The sequence below is a fragment of the Thamnophis elegans genome, chromosome 5 (assembly GCF_009769535.1).
Source record: "Thamnophis elegans isolate rThaEle1 chromosome 5, rThaEle1.pri, whole genome shotgun sequence".
Lineage (NCBI taxonomy): Eukaryota > Metazoa > Chordata > Lepidosauria > Squamata > Colubridae > Thamnophis > Thamnophis elegans.
Window position 1 is genome coordinate 31739966 of NC_045545.1, and position 17155 is coordinate 31757120.

The 17155-nt window shown below is 38.5% G+C and overlaps 1 protein-coding gene across 1 annotated transcript in view; it reads right to left on the minus strand.

Annotated features, from left to right (window-relative positions):
* The window catches only part of LEXM (lymphocyte expansion molecule), a 32400-nt gene extending 18943 nt beyond the window's left edge, over positions 1–13457 (minus strand). Inside the window, exons 1-4 of the mRNA XM_032217318.1 lie at positions 13408–13457; positions 7597–7684; positions 5753–5923; positions 4464–4586 (exon numbers count right to left, since the gene is read on the minus strand). Of these exons, the coding sequence (XP_032073209.1) occupies positions 4464–4586; positions 5753–5923; positions 7597–7684; positions 13408–13457 (432 nt within the window). The remainder of the gene's footprint in view (positions 1–4463; positions 4587–5752; positions 5924–7596; positions 7685–13407) is intronic.
* Positions 13458–17155: the final 3698 nt, after the last annotated feature.

A 17155-nucleotide genomic window follows, 5' to 3' on the forward strand; every position in this document is an offset into this window, starting at 1 on the left:
ATCACGACCCCATGGACAACGTTCCTCCAGGCCTTCCTGTCCCCTACCATCCTCTGGAGTCCATTTAAGCTCACGCCTACTGCTTTGGTGACTCCATCCGGCCACCTCATTCTAATATGACCTAATGAGATCTATATAACATTATCAGCCATTCTTTAGGTAGATTTTCCCTCCTTTTCATGCTGAAGTCTTCTCAGGGAAACAAAGTCCTATGTTATAGTGGAAAGAGAGGCATATGGTTATGTTTAAGTTGGGGAAAGGGATGCAGAAGCAGGAGCAGACTTGTTTCCTGGTGCTCCCGTGGATAAGACTTGCGGCTGAAAGATTACTGATATGCAAAAGATTATTTCTAAAAGTTCAACGAAATTTCCTAACAAAAATTGCTATTTATGCTGGAAGACACATGCTCAGGAAATGGTTGCCTGAAATTCTTAAGTCAAGGACTATATGCTATTGTTGGAATTCTGATCAAAGGGTATATTAGATACCCACAAAAGCTCTTTCTCGCTATATGGCCTTCCACACAATACAGACAAATGTTTCTTAGCTGATCCAGATTTGGGAGAAATTACTGAATTGATACCTCTTTCAATCCTTATGGAAGGGGAACATAAGCAAAATTTCATTACATCAATAGCTCCTTTTCCATTGATCAAGCAGATAACATAGTTTGGGTTAAATCACTACTATTGTAGTATAACTACTACTTGGCAGAGGTTTTCTGCACTGCCAGGTCTTGGGGATGAGTTCGACCATGAAGAAGGCTGTTTTTTCTGCCATTTTATAGTTTCAACAGTTTTTCTCAGTGGATTGTTTGAATGAGGGTTGATAACTATATAACTGAGTTGATAACTATACAACCGAGTTGGTTAAGTTTTATAATTTTGTCACCAGGGAAGCACAGTTTAACCTAAAATATACCCAGGGCTATTTGGCATTAAGAGCATTCCTCACCAACGCTAACTGAGCTGTGGTGCTTACAAAATATATTTGTCCTGACCTTTGTCTCCTTAAACATGCTATATAAAGACTTTGTCAGAAGAGGAAATGTACTTATTTCTTGGCTTTTGTTTGTTATGTTGCAATAACAAGCACAGCAGCCATGCTATGGAGAAACGTATTATGTTCATTCATTGGTGCTTAGATAAGCATCAGTCTGAAGACTATATTTTAGTTTTTCCTGCATAATAAACAGTTCAGGCCCTTTTAAGTAGAAAAATGCTAAAATTGATTTCCTGTCATTAATATATGCACTTCACATACCGGGTTTACAAGTATAGAATAATAAAATTAATATTGCAAGCATAAGATTTGCCACATTGATGACAGTGAGTTGCAGAAAGATGGGATAGAGGGTAAAAGAAAACTCAAGATGGCAGCCATAACCCTGAAATCAAAATCTTACCTCTTTTTATATGTGTTGCATATTTGATGCAAATATGAAAAGGGGCAGCACTGAGATTGTGTGTCCATGGCTGCCATCTTGGCTTTTTTGCCCTTACCCCTGCCTTCAAGACTTTCCTGGGGATGAAATATTTTGGGGAATATATTAATGGGGTGCAGTCTTCCGTAACTGTATGATGGACTATCATATTACAGCTAGTAGTGTCAGACAGAGAAAGGGTAACCATAAATAAATACTAAAATCTTCCTTGGAAAACCATCGGAAAGTCAGACAACTGTCATCCTAGTAAAATGAAAGTATTAGAGCAACATGGAAAATCCTGCAGTTATCGTTGTATTAGATAGCTAATTATTTTCTAGCAAGTAGAATAGTGGTAATACTACTAAGCCACCATGAGTCACTCTTGCGTTGCAGTTACCAACCTCAGCCTGTTAGTTACAGCAGTTGTCAACATTTTTCTGGTGAAGAAATGTAATTTCATTGCTGAGGAAGCATGTTGTCTACCTGGCAGTAGCTTCTAAAAGCATCAGGAATAAAAGGTGTATCTTTTTCTTCAAACTTGTTCTTTCTTTTTCTTCAATACATGCAATACATAGAGATTTGCCAGCAGAGATTTCACAAAGAGAGTATGGATTTCACATTATTTTGACGAAAATGGGCAATCTGTAACCCAAATGCCAATCTTAGGTCTCTCTTATCAGGGTTACATAATCTGAACAAATGAATTGGATTCCGTTAGTCAAGGAGGTGGCAAGCTTGTTTTAGACATAAAGCTGACTGGAGAATACCAAAGATATCAGAGTAATGGCTTGGAGGTCAAGAGGAAAGGAAGCATAGGTGGTATTCGGCAGGTTCTGACCAGTTCTGGAGAACCGGTAGTGGAAATTTTGAGTAGTTTGGAGAACCGATAAATACCACCTCTGACTGACCCCATCTATTCTCTGCCTTCCGAGTTCCAGTTGATCGGGAGGAAATGGGGATTTTGTTGTAACCTTCCCCTGGAGTGGGGTGGGAATGGGGATTTTACAGTATCCTTCCCCTGCCACACCCACCAAGCCATGCCATGCCATGCCATGCCAACCAAGCTACGCCCACAGAACCAGTAGTAAAAAATTTGAAATCCCACCACTGAAAGGAAGACAAATGAAGAACATAAATCAGGGCATAACTATGTGTCTCATATATTTATAATGATGTTAAGACACAAGTACTTAAAACAGGTTTTACATCATGCAATTTTTACACGAGTGTTGCCAGTTTGCATCATTGCAGGATTATGCTGAATTGCATAACACAATACATTAAAATGTAATTGGCCTATTTCTGGTACAGTACTCCATGTAATCACAGCTGGATAGTATACTTGCAGACAACAACATAGAGAGCAGACTAAAACTTTTGATATTTTCAAGCCAGAATAACATGAATTATCCAACTATAAAGAAGATGAATAAATAACTACCAAATAAGGTTGGCACTTGAATGATCTCTACTCTCCTACATCTTTATGACACTAAGCTGAAATTATTTCTACTAGGTGGAGTAGCAAGGAAGTGGTAATTTCTACCCCCCCCCCCCAAGATTCATGGTAGCATCCATGCAATCAAAATCCCACCTTTTATACATAAAAACACATAATGCTGATACATGTGTAAAAGGGCCAGGGCTTCATTCTCATCATTGCAACTGCTGGTTTGATCTACTTTACTGTTCTCCTGCCCACCTTAGATGCCACTTGGCATAGTTATTCCAACAGTCACTGTACACTGTACACTGTACACCCTTGAGTAAGCCCAAGGCTGAATGAGAGAAGAAACTCTTTCCAGGCAAATAGCTCAGATCTATAGAAAGAGTGATCTGTCCCTTGATCAGCAGTCTTTTTGATGGGGAAAACATAGTGGGGGGGGGGGGAGAGGAGGGATCAACCTAAAAACAACAAAGGATTACTCATACACCTTTGCTTTCTTATAGCCATCATTGTCACAGTCATTATTATATTAGTAGGCAAAATACCTGAGTCTAGTCAATACATTGACTAACTAGACCCAAAATAAATCACCAGGTACCCTCCAGAATTTTTGCCAACAATTATCATATTTCCTGACCACAAACCATGCTTGCTGGTGCTTATAGGTAGTTATAATTTAAACCAGCAAGGCACTAGGTTCCGTGTTGTAATCAGGAGTACTAGACAACAATGCAGTGTAACTTCCAATTGTAGGGAGAAACTTCAGCTTCCAATATTCAACATCCATATTCTTACATTACAGTAACTCATCTGAGTTCTGCTTCTTCTCCCACTGTTGCACTGGAGAGTCCTGGTGAAATTTCCCAATGCATTGTCTTCTAAATTGTTGGATGTGGCTGGGTTTATATGGTTTGTACCTAGAGATATTTTAATCAACTATGTTGTGTGAACCCAACTTGTTTTTGGTTCAATCTGCAGTGTAAACTCAAAAAATAAGATTAATTGTGTAAAACCTGGACCAAATAACATGAAGAAATATATATTAAAAATAGGCAGCAATCTGATGCTGAGATGTTTTCTACCATGCAGATTTTATAGATGTAAAGTTCCATTATGGAAATAAAATAATCTTCAACTGGCTTTAAAATAATCTTATTTTTAGACCTGTGCCACAGCAAGAACCAATGAAAAAGATACATATTCAGCAAATTAAAATATATTATAAACATGAATTTTTGGTTGTTTTGTTCTGTTTGGTTGGAAATTGCTGTTCTTCATTTAGGATCCCACTCCCCCCCCCCCCAGTTATAATGAAGTATTCTAGATCTCATACCATCTCTCCATGTTTTAATTATCAATGTCCAGAACTATTTCTTTCTCAATGATTATGTTTCACAAAGAAACTGTAGTCCAGTTTATCCCATTAACCATCATTTAAATGTGCCGAACTACATACACCTTAATCAAATGGCTGTGCTAAGGGTAATAGAATATATGAATCCTTCTAGCCTAATAATAAAATAAACCTAGTTTATTTTTTAATGTTCTTCCAATTATTAGTTACAGCAAAAATAAAAAACTAGATCATACCCTCATGTAGTCTTTAAATCTTACTGCTCCAGTATCACAAATTCCTCTAATACTGCGTGGCTTACTTTCCATGAGCTGCAGAAAATCTGTGTGATTGTAAGTCCCAGGTCCCAGTTTTCTTTTCTTGGAGAAAAATAAACATAAGAACATAGTTGAGAAAATGGATGCTACCAACTGTTAGGAAGGCTGGAGGGAGGGAGAGGAAGAGAGAGACATACACATATACATATTGCATGTGAGCATTCTGGCTCACAACTATAGTTTTATCATTCCTAAGAACAGTGGGAATTTTTGATTAGGGTGAGTTTTGAATCTTGTCTCCTCCCATCTATAATAACATGTTCCCCAATGCTCAAATGATCAACTGGACAGTGAATGTGTTTGCCAGGGATCTGTGGGTCAAAAAAACATTAGATTGTTTTTATGAGTTGTAGGGATTATATCTGGCATGCAGAAATTGGAATGTTCACTAACTGAAAGTAAAGGAATATCAAAAACTGTCTCTAGCCCAGGATGTAGATCATAGATAATTTCATATAATGCAGAATTTTACATAAATTAGAAGATTTTGAGTAAAGGTTGCAAAAATGTTGGAGGAAAGTAATAAAATTATTCACAACACCTATATGTTTCTGAGAATAATTGCACATCATTGTACAAGTTACCTTCTGAGATCCTTTAACTTAATATTTACCATTGCTGAGTGGACTACATAAGAGAATACTGTTACAAAGAAATGGGATGGACAGACAGATGGATGGAATTCATTGTTCTGAATTCTAGTGTTGCTGAGAAGGATGTATCATCACTGGGTTACAGTGTGGTAATCCTAAAGGGGAAGACTTGCTGTAATTCAAAAAAAAAACAACAACTTGGGATTAAATTCTATTAAAATGGATAGTCCCCTTCATGGTTCACTTATCTGATTAAACAGGCTCTACAGTTCCAAAGATATTTCTACTTATATTCAAGGAAATGCATGAAAGCCCATACTATACTACAAGTCTACCAGGTCTCTTATAATTTTAACTCCCTGATAATAAAGAAATTATTTTTCAAGAATCATTTTCAGCATCTAGTGGTCAATCATACATTTGCAGACAGACCCGGTAGCCTTAATATCAATGAGCTGGGGCCTGAAAATGAAGCATATATGAGGAATTTACGTACTGGAGCCACAACAAACAGCTTTGTTATCTTGCTCATTTTGAGATCTTATTGATTCAATGAATGCTTGGAAAAGTCTATTATCAGCACTCAGTGCTGTGGACCTAAATAGATCCACTCACCCGAGCTTTCTCCTGCTGGCATATTTCTTTAAATTGAAAATGTGGCATTTCGGTGAGTCTAGCCGCTTCCTGAGCCTTGGCCCAGCTAGAGCTTGATGCTCTCTTCTTTAAGGCAGTGGAGCTGAAGCTTCCATCATCGATCACGTAGGTGCCCGGTCCTAATTTTCGGGACTAAAAAAAGGATGAAGATAATATTGTTCTCTCATTCATAGATACAGTGGGGAAAAAATAGACTAACTGGAACTAGATCAGGTACAAAGCACTACAATTCAGTTTTCAACAACTATGTGCCATCCAGATCAGAGGTGGTATTTAGCAGGTTATGACCAGTTCTGGAGAACCAGTAATGGAAATTTTGAGTAGTTCCCAAAGATAAAGAGAGGGAGAGGAGACAACTTTTCAGACTTGCAAGATTCTGCTATTACAACCTTGTAATAAAAATATCGTAAATATGCATTACTTTGATTTCAAGTCTGGTCAATTCTGAATGGCTGACATTAAACAAAACCCAGACATATCAATAACCTAACCCAGGGATGTCAAACTCAATTTCATTGAGGGCCACATCAGGGCTGTGGTTGACCTTGGGGGGCTGGGTGGGCATGACGGACTGGCAAGTGTGGCCAACTATGTGGGTGTGGCCAGCTTGATGCCACTCCCCAAACTGCTGGCATGTTTCCTCTTCGCATTGGATAGACCGGGCCAAAGCTTCACTGGCCTAATCTTTCCTCTTCACATTGGGTAGACCAGGATAGCCCTGTGGGCCGGATCCAGCCACATCTCATGCCAGATGCAGCCCGTGATCCTCGTGTTTGACACCCCTGACCCAGTGGTGAAATCTATGGTTCTGTGGCAGTGGTGGATTATGGATCCCATTTCAATTGGTACAGTTGGAACGGGCCCGGCATCATCCACATGGACACGTGTGCTGCGCATGCACATGCGCCCCGTGCGCATGCGTCATACCATGCATTTTTAATGCATTTTTTCCTGCTGGCTTGGGCGAATAGGCAGGAAAAAAAATGCTTTGAAAAGTGAGGAAAAAAGTTTCTGGCAATTGCATGGATCAGCTGGGAGCTGCATAATTGTGGGAAGCTTTTTTTTTCACTTTTAACAGCATTTTGTTCCTTCCTATTCGCCCGAACCGGCAGGAAAAAAATGCTTTAAAAAGCGGGGGCGGGGGGAAGCTTCCCACGATCACGCGGCTCACAGCTGAATTACACAATCCTCAGAAGCTTTTTTTTACTACTGGTTCACAGAACCAGGGACAATCATCCCTACTGGTTTGGCCAAACCAGGCCAAACCGGGAGAATTTCACCCCCTGCCCTGACCTAACCTGACATTTCTCTCCAGTTGTTAGCTGATACATCCATTCTGCTCTCTCTGTGTGATTTCTGCAAAACATGGCTGCATCTTTTGTATTCCAAGCAATCAATAGCTAGTCATCATGCTCCACATTTTTGGAAATACAAAATGAAAAACAATGTATGTTAATGGAAAAAGCAATAAAGCATTATATTGTGAAGAAGAATTTCTGGGATAGGGATGAGATCTTTACATACAACCGTGTGTTGGGAGATAAAAAAGGGATATCAGAATGCATGACACTGGAGAGTAGTGATGATTATTTTTGTAGCTTTCCCACATCTTTTTGTACAACATTTGTGTGAATCAGAAAGTTCCAGAGAATTATACGACAGGAAAGTTAAAAAATATTTGTTTTGGTTTCAAAAATATTTTTTTGATTGTGAAAACTGTATGTTCTTGTTCAACCACATAGATAGGAAACTGGGAAAAATAGTTGTACTTTGAGGATGTGAGACACATTAAGAAATATACTCACCAAATTTGAACAGACACTCTTACAGTATGGGGCCTGGAGGTAAGTATTGGGCTTCTTGCAATTTGGATAAATGGCTGATACATCAAATCTAACCAAGAAGAAAACACATTAAAAATATACAGTCAGAAGAATAATATCCCAAAAACAAAAATATCTTTCTTTGCTTTTGGTAATATTTTAGCCACAAAAACTAGCCAGTCACTGTGATAAAATAAGGAAGCAGGACAAAAATACTATGTCAGGTCCCTTTGCAGTCAGCTTCTAATTTTACCAGTCATTTGAGGCGAGTACAGACCAGTGGTGGGTTGCTAACCGGTTACTACTGGTTGGCTCGTGCTCACATGCACGCTCGCAACACTTCTGCACATGCACAGAAGTGTCCGGGTGGGTGGGCGGAGCCTCCCACCACCGCCACTACTGGTTCGGCTGAACCGGGCCAAACCGGGAGCAACCCACCTCTGGTACAGATGTTTTGTTGTAGGAGACTCCAAAATTAGAATGGGATGAAGAACTTGCATGCTGTTAACCATCCCAACCAGCATAGCCAATACTTAGTGGTGCAACTTGGTGTACAAGGGGTTCTGCACCAAACCCAGTCCAATTTTAGAAGTCTACAATGTGGAAATTCTAATATTCCTATATGTGGTTGCTCATGAGGTGATTCTGATCTACAGAATTTGAACACAGGGCTTTATCTAATTACCTCTGCTTGCAGAACTAATTCCTCTCTTTTTTTCACATGCTTATTTCAAATCTGCTCTACAGCAGCAGTAACCTACACAGCAGATCTGAGAACGTATAAACATGGGGCTACAGCAAGAAAGAGAGAAAGGGATATGTCATTGTACAAGTGGAAATTATTTCATCAGATATAATTCATAGTAATTTACATTAAAACCTATATTAAAATCCAAGTGTTTATACAGAAGGTTTCATCAACATGACACTCTCTAAACATGTGAGAAGAAAATCACCTTCTGGCTTGTGGTAATGAGTTGTATAGGTGAAGACATCTGAAGATGTTGAGCTAAGGAAGACTACTTAATTAGTATAAAAATATCTATGCTGTGTGGTTTTTAAGACAAGGAAATAGGAAAACTATTTTGAATAAACAGTTTGAAAAAATATTATGTTCTTTTCCATTTACCTATTATGTTGTGAAACATTTGTGATTTTGAGACACTGTATTTAAGCTGTAGTATAAAGCATTTTATTAATAATTCCTGAAAATCTAAGACCTAATGGGTATCCTATGCTTGACTGCCTAACTCAGGGGTGTCAAACTTGCTTTTCTAAGAGCTGAGGTGACGCAGTGGTTAGAGTGCAGTACTACAGGCTACTTCAGCTGACTGCTAGCTGCAGTTTGGCAGTTCAACTGTCACCGACTCAAGGTTGACTCAGCCTTCCATTCCTAAGTGAGTAAAATGAGGACCCAGATTGTTGGGGGCAATATGCTGACTCTGTAAGCCACTTAGAGAGAGCTGTAAAAGTACTATGAAATGGTAATATAAGTCTAAGTGCTATTGCAATTTCATTGAGGGCTGCATCAGGGTTGTATTTGACCTTGGAGGGTCTAGGTGGGTGTGGCCAAGGTAGTCATGGCCAGCTCGACGTCACTCATGTCGGGCCCAAGTGCTCTGCCAGCAAAAACAGGCTCCTGGGCTCCGTTTTCAGCTCCTGCAACCCTCTGCCAGCGAAAATGGAGCTCGGGAGGCCCCTCAAGCTCCATTTTCTGCTGGCAGGGGTACCGCAGGCCAGTCCTTCGCTGTTTCCAGGGCAGGCCTGTGGGCCAGATCTAAGCACCCCATGGGCCAAATCCGCTTCCCCCCCCCGGCCTTGAGTTAGATACCACTGGCCTAACTGGTAATTTTTTTGGCTTTCCCCCTTTCTATCATTTTCCTTCTTTGCAGACACAGAAATTGCTCAAACAAGCTATCTCCCCAAACTATCACTTCCTAAAACCACTGTTCTCTGCAGTGCAGTACTTCCCTAAAAGGTGCTAACAGCAAGTTAACAAGCTCAGTTCTACAACCTTAATTAGTTAATTAGCACACTTCAACCCTCTTGTGCTGCTGTCTGGAACAGGCATGATCCTAATCAGTTTCACCCTAAAAGCTTTCTTTTGCCTTCTGGAAGCAGTTGCAATATTATTAACATAAACACTATTTATTAATATTAACTATAGGGATTAATAATCCTATTGATAACAAGAGGTGAACTTCCTATCTTCATTTTTAAAAGTTTTCTGATGCCACCTAAGCCTGTAATTTGGAAAAGAACTGTGAAATTGTTGATGTAATTAAATATCAAATTTCAACCAAATGACAGAACTAAAAGTGTAATGATGACAGCCAGAGTAGTTAAGATGTTCATCTAGAATCAGGGAAGTCCAAATTCAGGTTTAGCCTCAACCAAGAGGTAGCTCTTTAGCCTCAACCACTAGATAATTTTAGCCAGAAATTGTCTCTCAGCCCATGCTGAATTCACATTTACAATGCTGTGTGAGCAGAATGATTATGTTCATTGCTGTTGTCGTCTAAATTTTCCTGTCCAAAGCAATTCTGGGTGGCTTAAATGTTAAGAATCAAAACAATAATACATAGAAGGAAGCCTCCATATCTGGACAACATAGATGCCAAAGGCCATCCCAAAAAAAGAGGGTTCAATGACCAGAGAGAAAAGTCAGATTTTTAAAGACTTATGGCATTCCAGCTGACAGGAATCATTCTAGATCTATTGTTGTGGGAATAAAATAGGAGGAAGGTGTGTGGTTGCAAACCATTTGGAGCCCTGAAGGAAAGATGGGTCATAAATGAAATAACTCATTTCATGTTTTAGCTTCAAAATCATCTTTTCTAAACACACATACTAAGCAAGCACACACACACACACACACACACACACACCCTATTCCAACTCCAAAGTGTAAAAAAATGATTTACATTATTTGAATCATTACAACAGTGTTTTTCAAGCTGCATTCCATGAGTTGTGGCAAAATCTAACTCTCTTAAGCGAACCAAATCACTTTGAAGATGTATCATATGCTTCTTATTATGCTTGCAAACAACTACAGCTATTTAGCAACTAACTGAACAGCCTTAAGCAAAACTAGACCACAGCTTATATACCTTTGGCCTAGTGCCTTACAAAGAAAAGAAAAAGAAAGGCAAACACAGCGTAAATTATTGCACGATGTTGAAATGTTTTTGATAAAGCAACCTGATGACCTTGGTATTAGTTATCAATTCTTACTAGGTCAGCATGCTAGCCCTACTACCTCTGAGATAAGGTCAATGAATGTAACAATTTGGCCTAAGTAGACCAGTGGTTCCTGTTAGTTTCCTGCCCCTGTTACCACTCAGGATCACTTTTATCTGTGTGTGGCAGAGGTGGTAATCATCAGGTTCTGACCAGTTCTGAAGAACCGGTAACAGAAATTTGAGTTCAGAGAACTGGTAAATACCACCTCTGATTGCCCCCCCCCCTTTTATTCTATTCTTCCTGAGTCCCAGCAGATCGGGAGGAAATGGGGATTTTGCAGTAACCTTCCCCTGCCACACCCACCAAGCCACACACACAGAACCAGTACCAAAAGAGTTTGAAACCCACCATTGGTGTGGGGGGCATCTTATAGGAATGGTAGTGAAGTCAGCTCACATGTATGTGTGGGTAATTTCCACACATGTGGAACTTTATGGGCCCATCAGAACTTGATGGGATTTATTTGAGAAAATAAGAGTAACAATAACAACAAAAATTCACTCAAATCCAGGCAGTGCTTTCTCACTTGTGCTTTGCCTCTCGACTTGGGGTCCCAGGTGTAAAAGAAACAGATTTCGTGGGTTTGAAAACCCCTGAGGTAGAGGATGTTTAATGGACAGTTACAAGTTGTCCAGATGACATTGTTTCTACGTGGAATTCATGATTCCACTTTGCAAACATCTTTCTATGAAAAATAGAGCAGAGCTGATTTAAGGAGGTGGCATCAGATGCAGGTACTCTGGACTTCAGAAAAAATGAGTGGACCTTAGCAGGGGGCCAGCAGGTGAGGGATTAAAGGGCAGATATATTCAGCCATTGCTTCACGATCAACCAATAGGGTAATTCCAAGCAAGATTTTACTAAGTAATGCTGTTTCATTCTGTTCCCTCCCACATCATTCTGTCAATGCAAAGTACTATTTTCTCTAAAACTCTGTCTCTTCCTCCTCCCTCTCTTTTTCCTGGAATCCATTTGCAATATTAAACTATGTGCAGTGGAGGGGTTCCAAACTGGTGTTGCATTGGACCCCAAATTCCTTAAACTGGCCCCGTCATAGAGCAAAATGAAGAATGTTCCTCATATTATGATAATAGACCCTAAAAATTATTTATATGAATATAAAGTATATCTAGAACACAAATCACTGTGGCACTTGTGTCCCTTCATGTATTTGGGATGGGATTAAAGGGACAGGATGTTGCTAAATGCCTGGCCTATCAATTAAAAAGCTTGCCTCATCCTCAGGTAGACCTGAGTATTCACCTGGGTATTCCCCTCTTAGAGGTGTCTGACTGAAGTTCAGGTTTTACATCAAAAGAGTAATGGCAAATGTCATTCAGGAGACTCTGCTGATATCCAGGGATACTTTTTGTCAGGTATAAGGAAATCTTTGTGAAGTTTTACTAGTGAAACTGAGTTCACAGAAGATACTGTGGGCATCTGATGGAATCAGAAGGGCTTCCAGAGGCCCTTGTTAAATCAGCTTTCTCAAGACCTTAATCCCTGTTGGAACATGGAAGTTGTACCTGAATGCACTCTTACTAGGGCATCCTGTGGTTTTCCAAGATGTTCCAGGAAACGAACAAAGCAAAGAGATGTGTAGAGTACTATTGTTGTAAAATAAGGAGTGATTCTGACCAAGCACTGATAGGAGTCTATATTCAAGCTTATACCATGTTGATAAGAGCAATTAAGTGTCGATATTTTCTGCTTTTATTGCTCATATTTTCTATCTATTCTATTCTATCTGTTCTAATCCATTTCTATCCTCCCCTTTTGGAGAAAGCAGTAGGATTGCTACTGCAAATGGCACTGGAGGAAAGAGATTATTTGAGCCTGTTTTTGTTGTGCTTCAGGTCCAGGTGGTATTAAGCCTCTTTATTGATGATTTTTAGTAGGACAGGGATAGGGGAATAAAACCTGACACTACTAGATCTCTGAAGCTTTTCTCTGCCATTGGTCATGGTATCTTTATATATCTTATGAGCTACCTCCAGGAACACTCTCTTTGGCAAACACTCTCTTTCATGGTTCTCTTCTGCAGGTATGGTTCCAGTTAGTAGTAGTATGGAAGAGTTTGAGCCCCCTTTCTTGCCACAGTTGTTAAGTGAATCTCTGCAGTTGTTAAGTTATTAACACAGTTGTTAACTGAATCTGGCTTCCCCATTGGCTTTGGTTGTCAGAAGGTCACAAAAGGGGATCACATGACCCCAGAACCCTCATAAATAAGAGCCAGTTACCAAGCATCCGAATTTTGAGCACCCGACCATGGGGATGCTGCAACAATCCTAATTGGGTAAAGTAGCCAAAAGTCACTTTTTTCAGTGCTGTGTAACTTTGAATGGTCATTAAACGAATGGCTGTCAATTGCAGACTACCTATAACAGAATAAACTATTTCCTGCCTTGTGTGATCATTGGCTACTTTGCACCATGGAAGAATAAATTCAACATTTGGTGTGTGTGTGTGTGTGTGTGTGTGTGTAAAGACAGAAAGAGAGAGATACACAAATGCACCTGTCTCGAATCCTGCTGAAGTTGTCCATACCTGGCTTGTTGAGTCCAAAAAGGGGCACCTGTGAAGCCTTTTGAACCCATCTTCCATCTTCTGCTGCCCAGAAGAAAAGGAAAAGAAGGATCACTTTCCTGATTGGCAGCTGTAGAAGAAAATGGCTCTGGAATTTCACTGCCATGACAACACTAGACGCTGGAGCTTCTGTTTCCATGGTCCTAACAGAGGTGTGTCTTCAGGGCAACCAGCTCTCTTCACAAAGCCTTGTCAGTGCTGCTGGCAGCTATTCCAGCTCAGTCTTGGGCTATGCTTGGAAAAGATGGTTAGATCCTGCCCAGCTGGTCTTTCTTTTTTTCCAATTTTATTTTATTTGTATTACATAGACAACATAATCACATAACAATAGAAAAAGAAAGGCAGAGGGAAGAAAAAAACCCACACACACAAAAAAAAGGAAAAAAAACCCATCATCCCATACAATATGTCATTTGATTACAGGTGCATCCCTACTACATTTCCCCCCATACACACACCCCGTATCTCTCTGTTGTATATTTAATAGACACCACAATAACCTAGGATTTAAAAAAAAAAAGAAGAAGAAGAAAAAAGGGAAAAGACCCAAAAAAGGGAAGAAAAAAGAAAAAAAACCATCATCACATACAAGATGTCGTTTGGTTACAGGTGTTTTAACATCTGCATCTTCAAATATTTACTGTCTCAAATGTTTCATCTAATATAACTAAAGGCCTCATTTTCATTCTACAATATATATTCAGTTAACATTAGCATTATTTTTCCCCAGAAAGTATACTTATATTTATTGTTAACTTTGCATTTCATACCTTCAAACAGAGATCTTTTCAACAAAGCATCGCTGCCTATATATACCAGTTTTCATTTGTTCCCCTATTAGAATTGCTTATCAGCAGCAAAATATCATTATAATAAGTTCTTAACCTTATACATTATATCCCCAGACCTTATATTAATTCTTCATTGTGTCATTGTTAGATTATTTCACAGCATAATTATATCATCATTTACTTTCTTCAATTAAGGCATAAGTATATCATTTTTCATTTCCAAAGTTTTTTTTTCCCCTAGCCACCGATAAAACAAATCCCATATCTTATAAAATTGTTCATCCTCTTACTCTCTAATTTCAAATGTCAATTTACTCATTTCAGCACAGTTCATTATTTTTCGGATAACTTCTTCCTGTTTTGGTATTGTTTCGTTTTTCCAGTTTTTTGCAAATACAATTCTGGCTGCTGTTAACACATTTACAATCAGATATTTTAAGTCTTTGTTGTAGGTTTCTGGTATGATCCCAATAAAAAGACCTCTGGTTTAAAGTCTATTTGTTTGTGTGTCATTTTCTCCAACCACATGTGGATTTTAGTCCAGTATCTTTTAGCTTCACTGCAAGTCCACCACATGTGGTAGTATGAGCCAGGTATCTGGTGACATTTCCAACACTTTTCTGATTTATTCTTGAACATTCTTGCGATTCTGGTCGGAGGTAGGTGCCACCTGTAAAACATCTTATACAAGTTTTCTCTATATGCAGTAGACATTGTCATTTTGTAATTTTGAGACCACAATTTCTGCCAATTCTCTAAGTCAATCCCATACCTAAAAGTTTTTTCCCCAGGCTATCATAGTTTCTTTAACTTGTTCTTCATGCAGTTTAAACTCCAATTAATATCCATATAGTTTTTTAATTACTTTTTCATCAGTGCCTGTTAAAATTTTGTCTAACTCAGTCATTTTATTATAAAGACCTTTAGTTTTTCTATCTTCATTATATCTAGATTGTATCTGTACATATGAATACCAGTTCATTTCCAGCTGGTCTTTCATGGCACCTGTAAAGTAACAGCAAAAAAAGGATAGCAGAAGGAATGGCACGGATATGTTTAGGGAGGACACACGCCATAATTGTTAAACCCTAGCATTAGTCCACAACTCACATAATTCTCAGCTAGTGGGGTTGGCCTTGATGCTAATGAACCATTCCCCATTAAACCTATGTTTTATACACATTGAAGAAATAACACAAGATAATGCATTGGAAGGGTCATCTTAACATATAATGCTTCATTCTGTTGTTGGTAGCATGGTATTTTAGTATTCTAGAGCACATACTATTTAACATTTGAACAATTTAAGACATTTTTTGGAGGGGAAACTTACAATACACCATTCAGAATGCAGCATTTTTCAGTTATTTTCCTATTAAATTAGAAAAAGGTTTTTTTAAGGATTTGAATCAATTGGTTTCGATATTTATTTCGCAGGGAAGAAAACCAAGAATAAAACTCAAGGCTATGCAAGAGACTAAGGAAAAAGGAGGATTTGGTGTACCAGATTGGGAACTTTATTATACTGCAGCCACTCTAACATGGTTAAAAGAATGGATAATGCTGAGAAATAAAAGATTACTCAAATTGGAAGGTCCTGACCTCCAAGTAGAATGGCATGCCTTCCTTTGGTATGAAAAAGGATCTGCACACAAATATTTCAATAGACACTACATTAGACAGTCCTGTTATTAATATGGAACAAAATTAAACACGACCATTATACCAAAACACCCATTTGGCTATCTACAATGGAAGCATACATACACCCAAATTTAATTAATATGGAAAATATAGTTACATATGAAGAGTTATTGAACAGACAGCGGGAGATCAGAACTAGATTAGAATTGGCATCACAAGGGGTACAGGTAGAATGGTGGTCTTACTTACAGATCCAATCAAGGTTTGCACAGGATAGGAAGAATGAAAGTATTGTCAAAGATTACACAATATTGGATAAACTTTTGATACAGACAGAAAACAGGCTGATCAAAGTATTGTATAGATTTTTGTTGCAATATAAGGGGGAGGAACATGTTAAAGAAACTATGGCCACCTGGGTGAAAAATTTCGGTTATAATGTGGAATTGGCTGTGGGAAAAACTTTGGATACTTAATCTGAAACTAACAATGGCTACGACTTATAAAGAAAATCTTTATGAGATGTTCTACAGATGGCATCCCCATCCCACAGCACGGCTCTCCAAAATGTTTAAAAATCTGGCCCCAAACTGTTAGAAGTGTAAAAAAACATCAGGCACTTTTTATCATATGTGGTGGACGTGCAATGAGGCAAAAAATATTGGAAAATGATTCAATCATGGTTAGAACAAATGGTGGGAGACCAAATCTTGTTTAAACCAGAAATTTTTCTCCTAGATATAATGCCAGAGGGGTTTAAGAAAGATACAGTTTATCTAATTATACATGTACTAATTGCGGTGCGCATAACTTATGCACAACATTGGGGAAAAAAACACCATCACAGCTAGATATAATCAGAAAAGTGTTGCCCTGTGCGGAAGCAGAAAGGCTCACTCTTGAACTTAAAAATAAAGGGGAATCAGAATATTTTGAAGGTGTAAGACAAGGTGACAAGACTGGCACAAACTGTATATATTGCGATTGGACAGAAGGATAGACAATGTATTAAGTAGGCTAATAGTTAATGGTTGAGACTAGCTGTATATAATGTGAATGTATGGTCACTTAGACTTCGTGGTACTGCATTGTTTTAAATGTAAAAATAATACAAATATATTCCCAAAAACAAAAAAAGTTTCCAGTTCCTTGAATATTTTTCTAAATTATGGTACTTAATGGAGCAGAAGCACAAAATTATTAATTACATTATGTTAATTTTATTATTCATACCTGAACTGTTGTATTTATTCATTTAAATGTAAATGAAATGA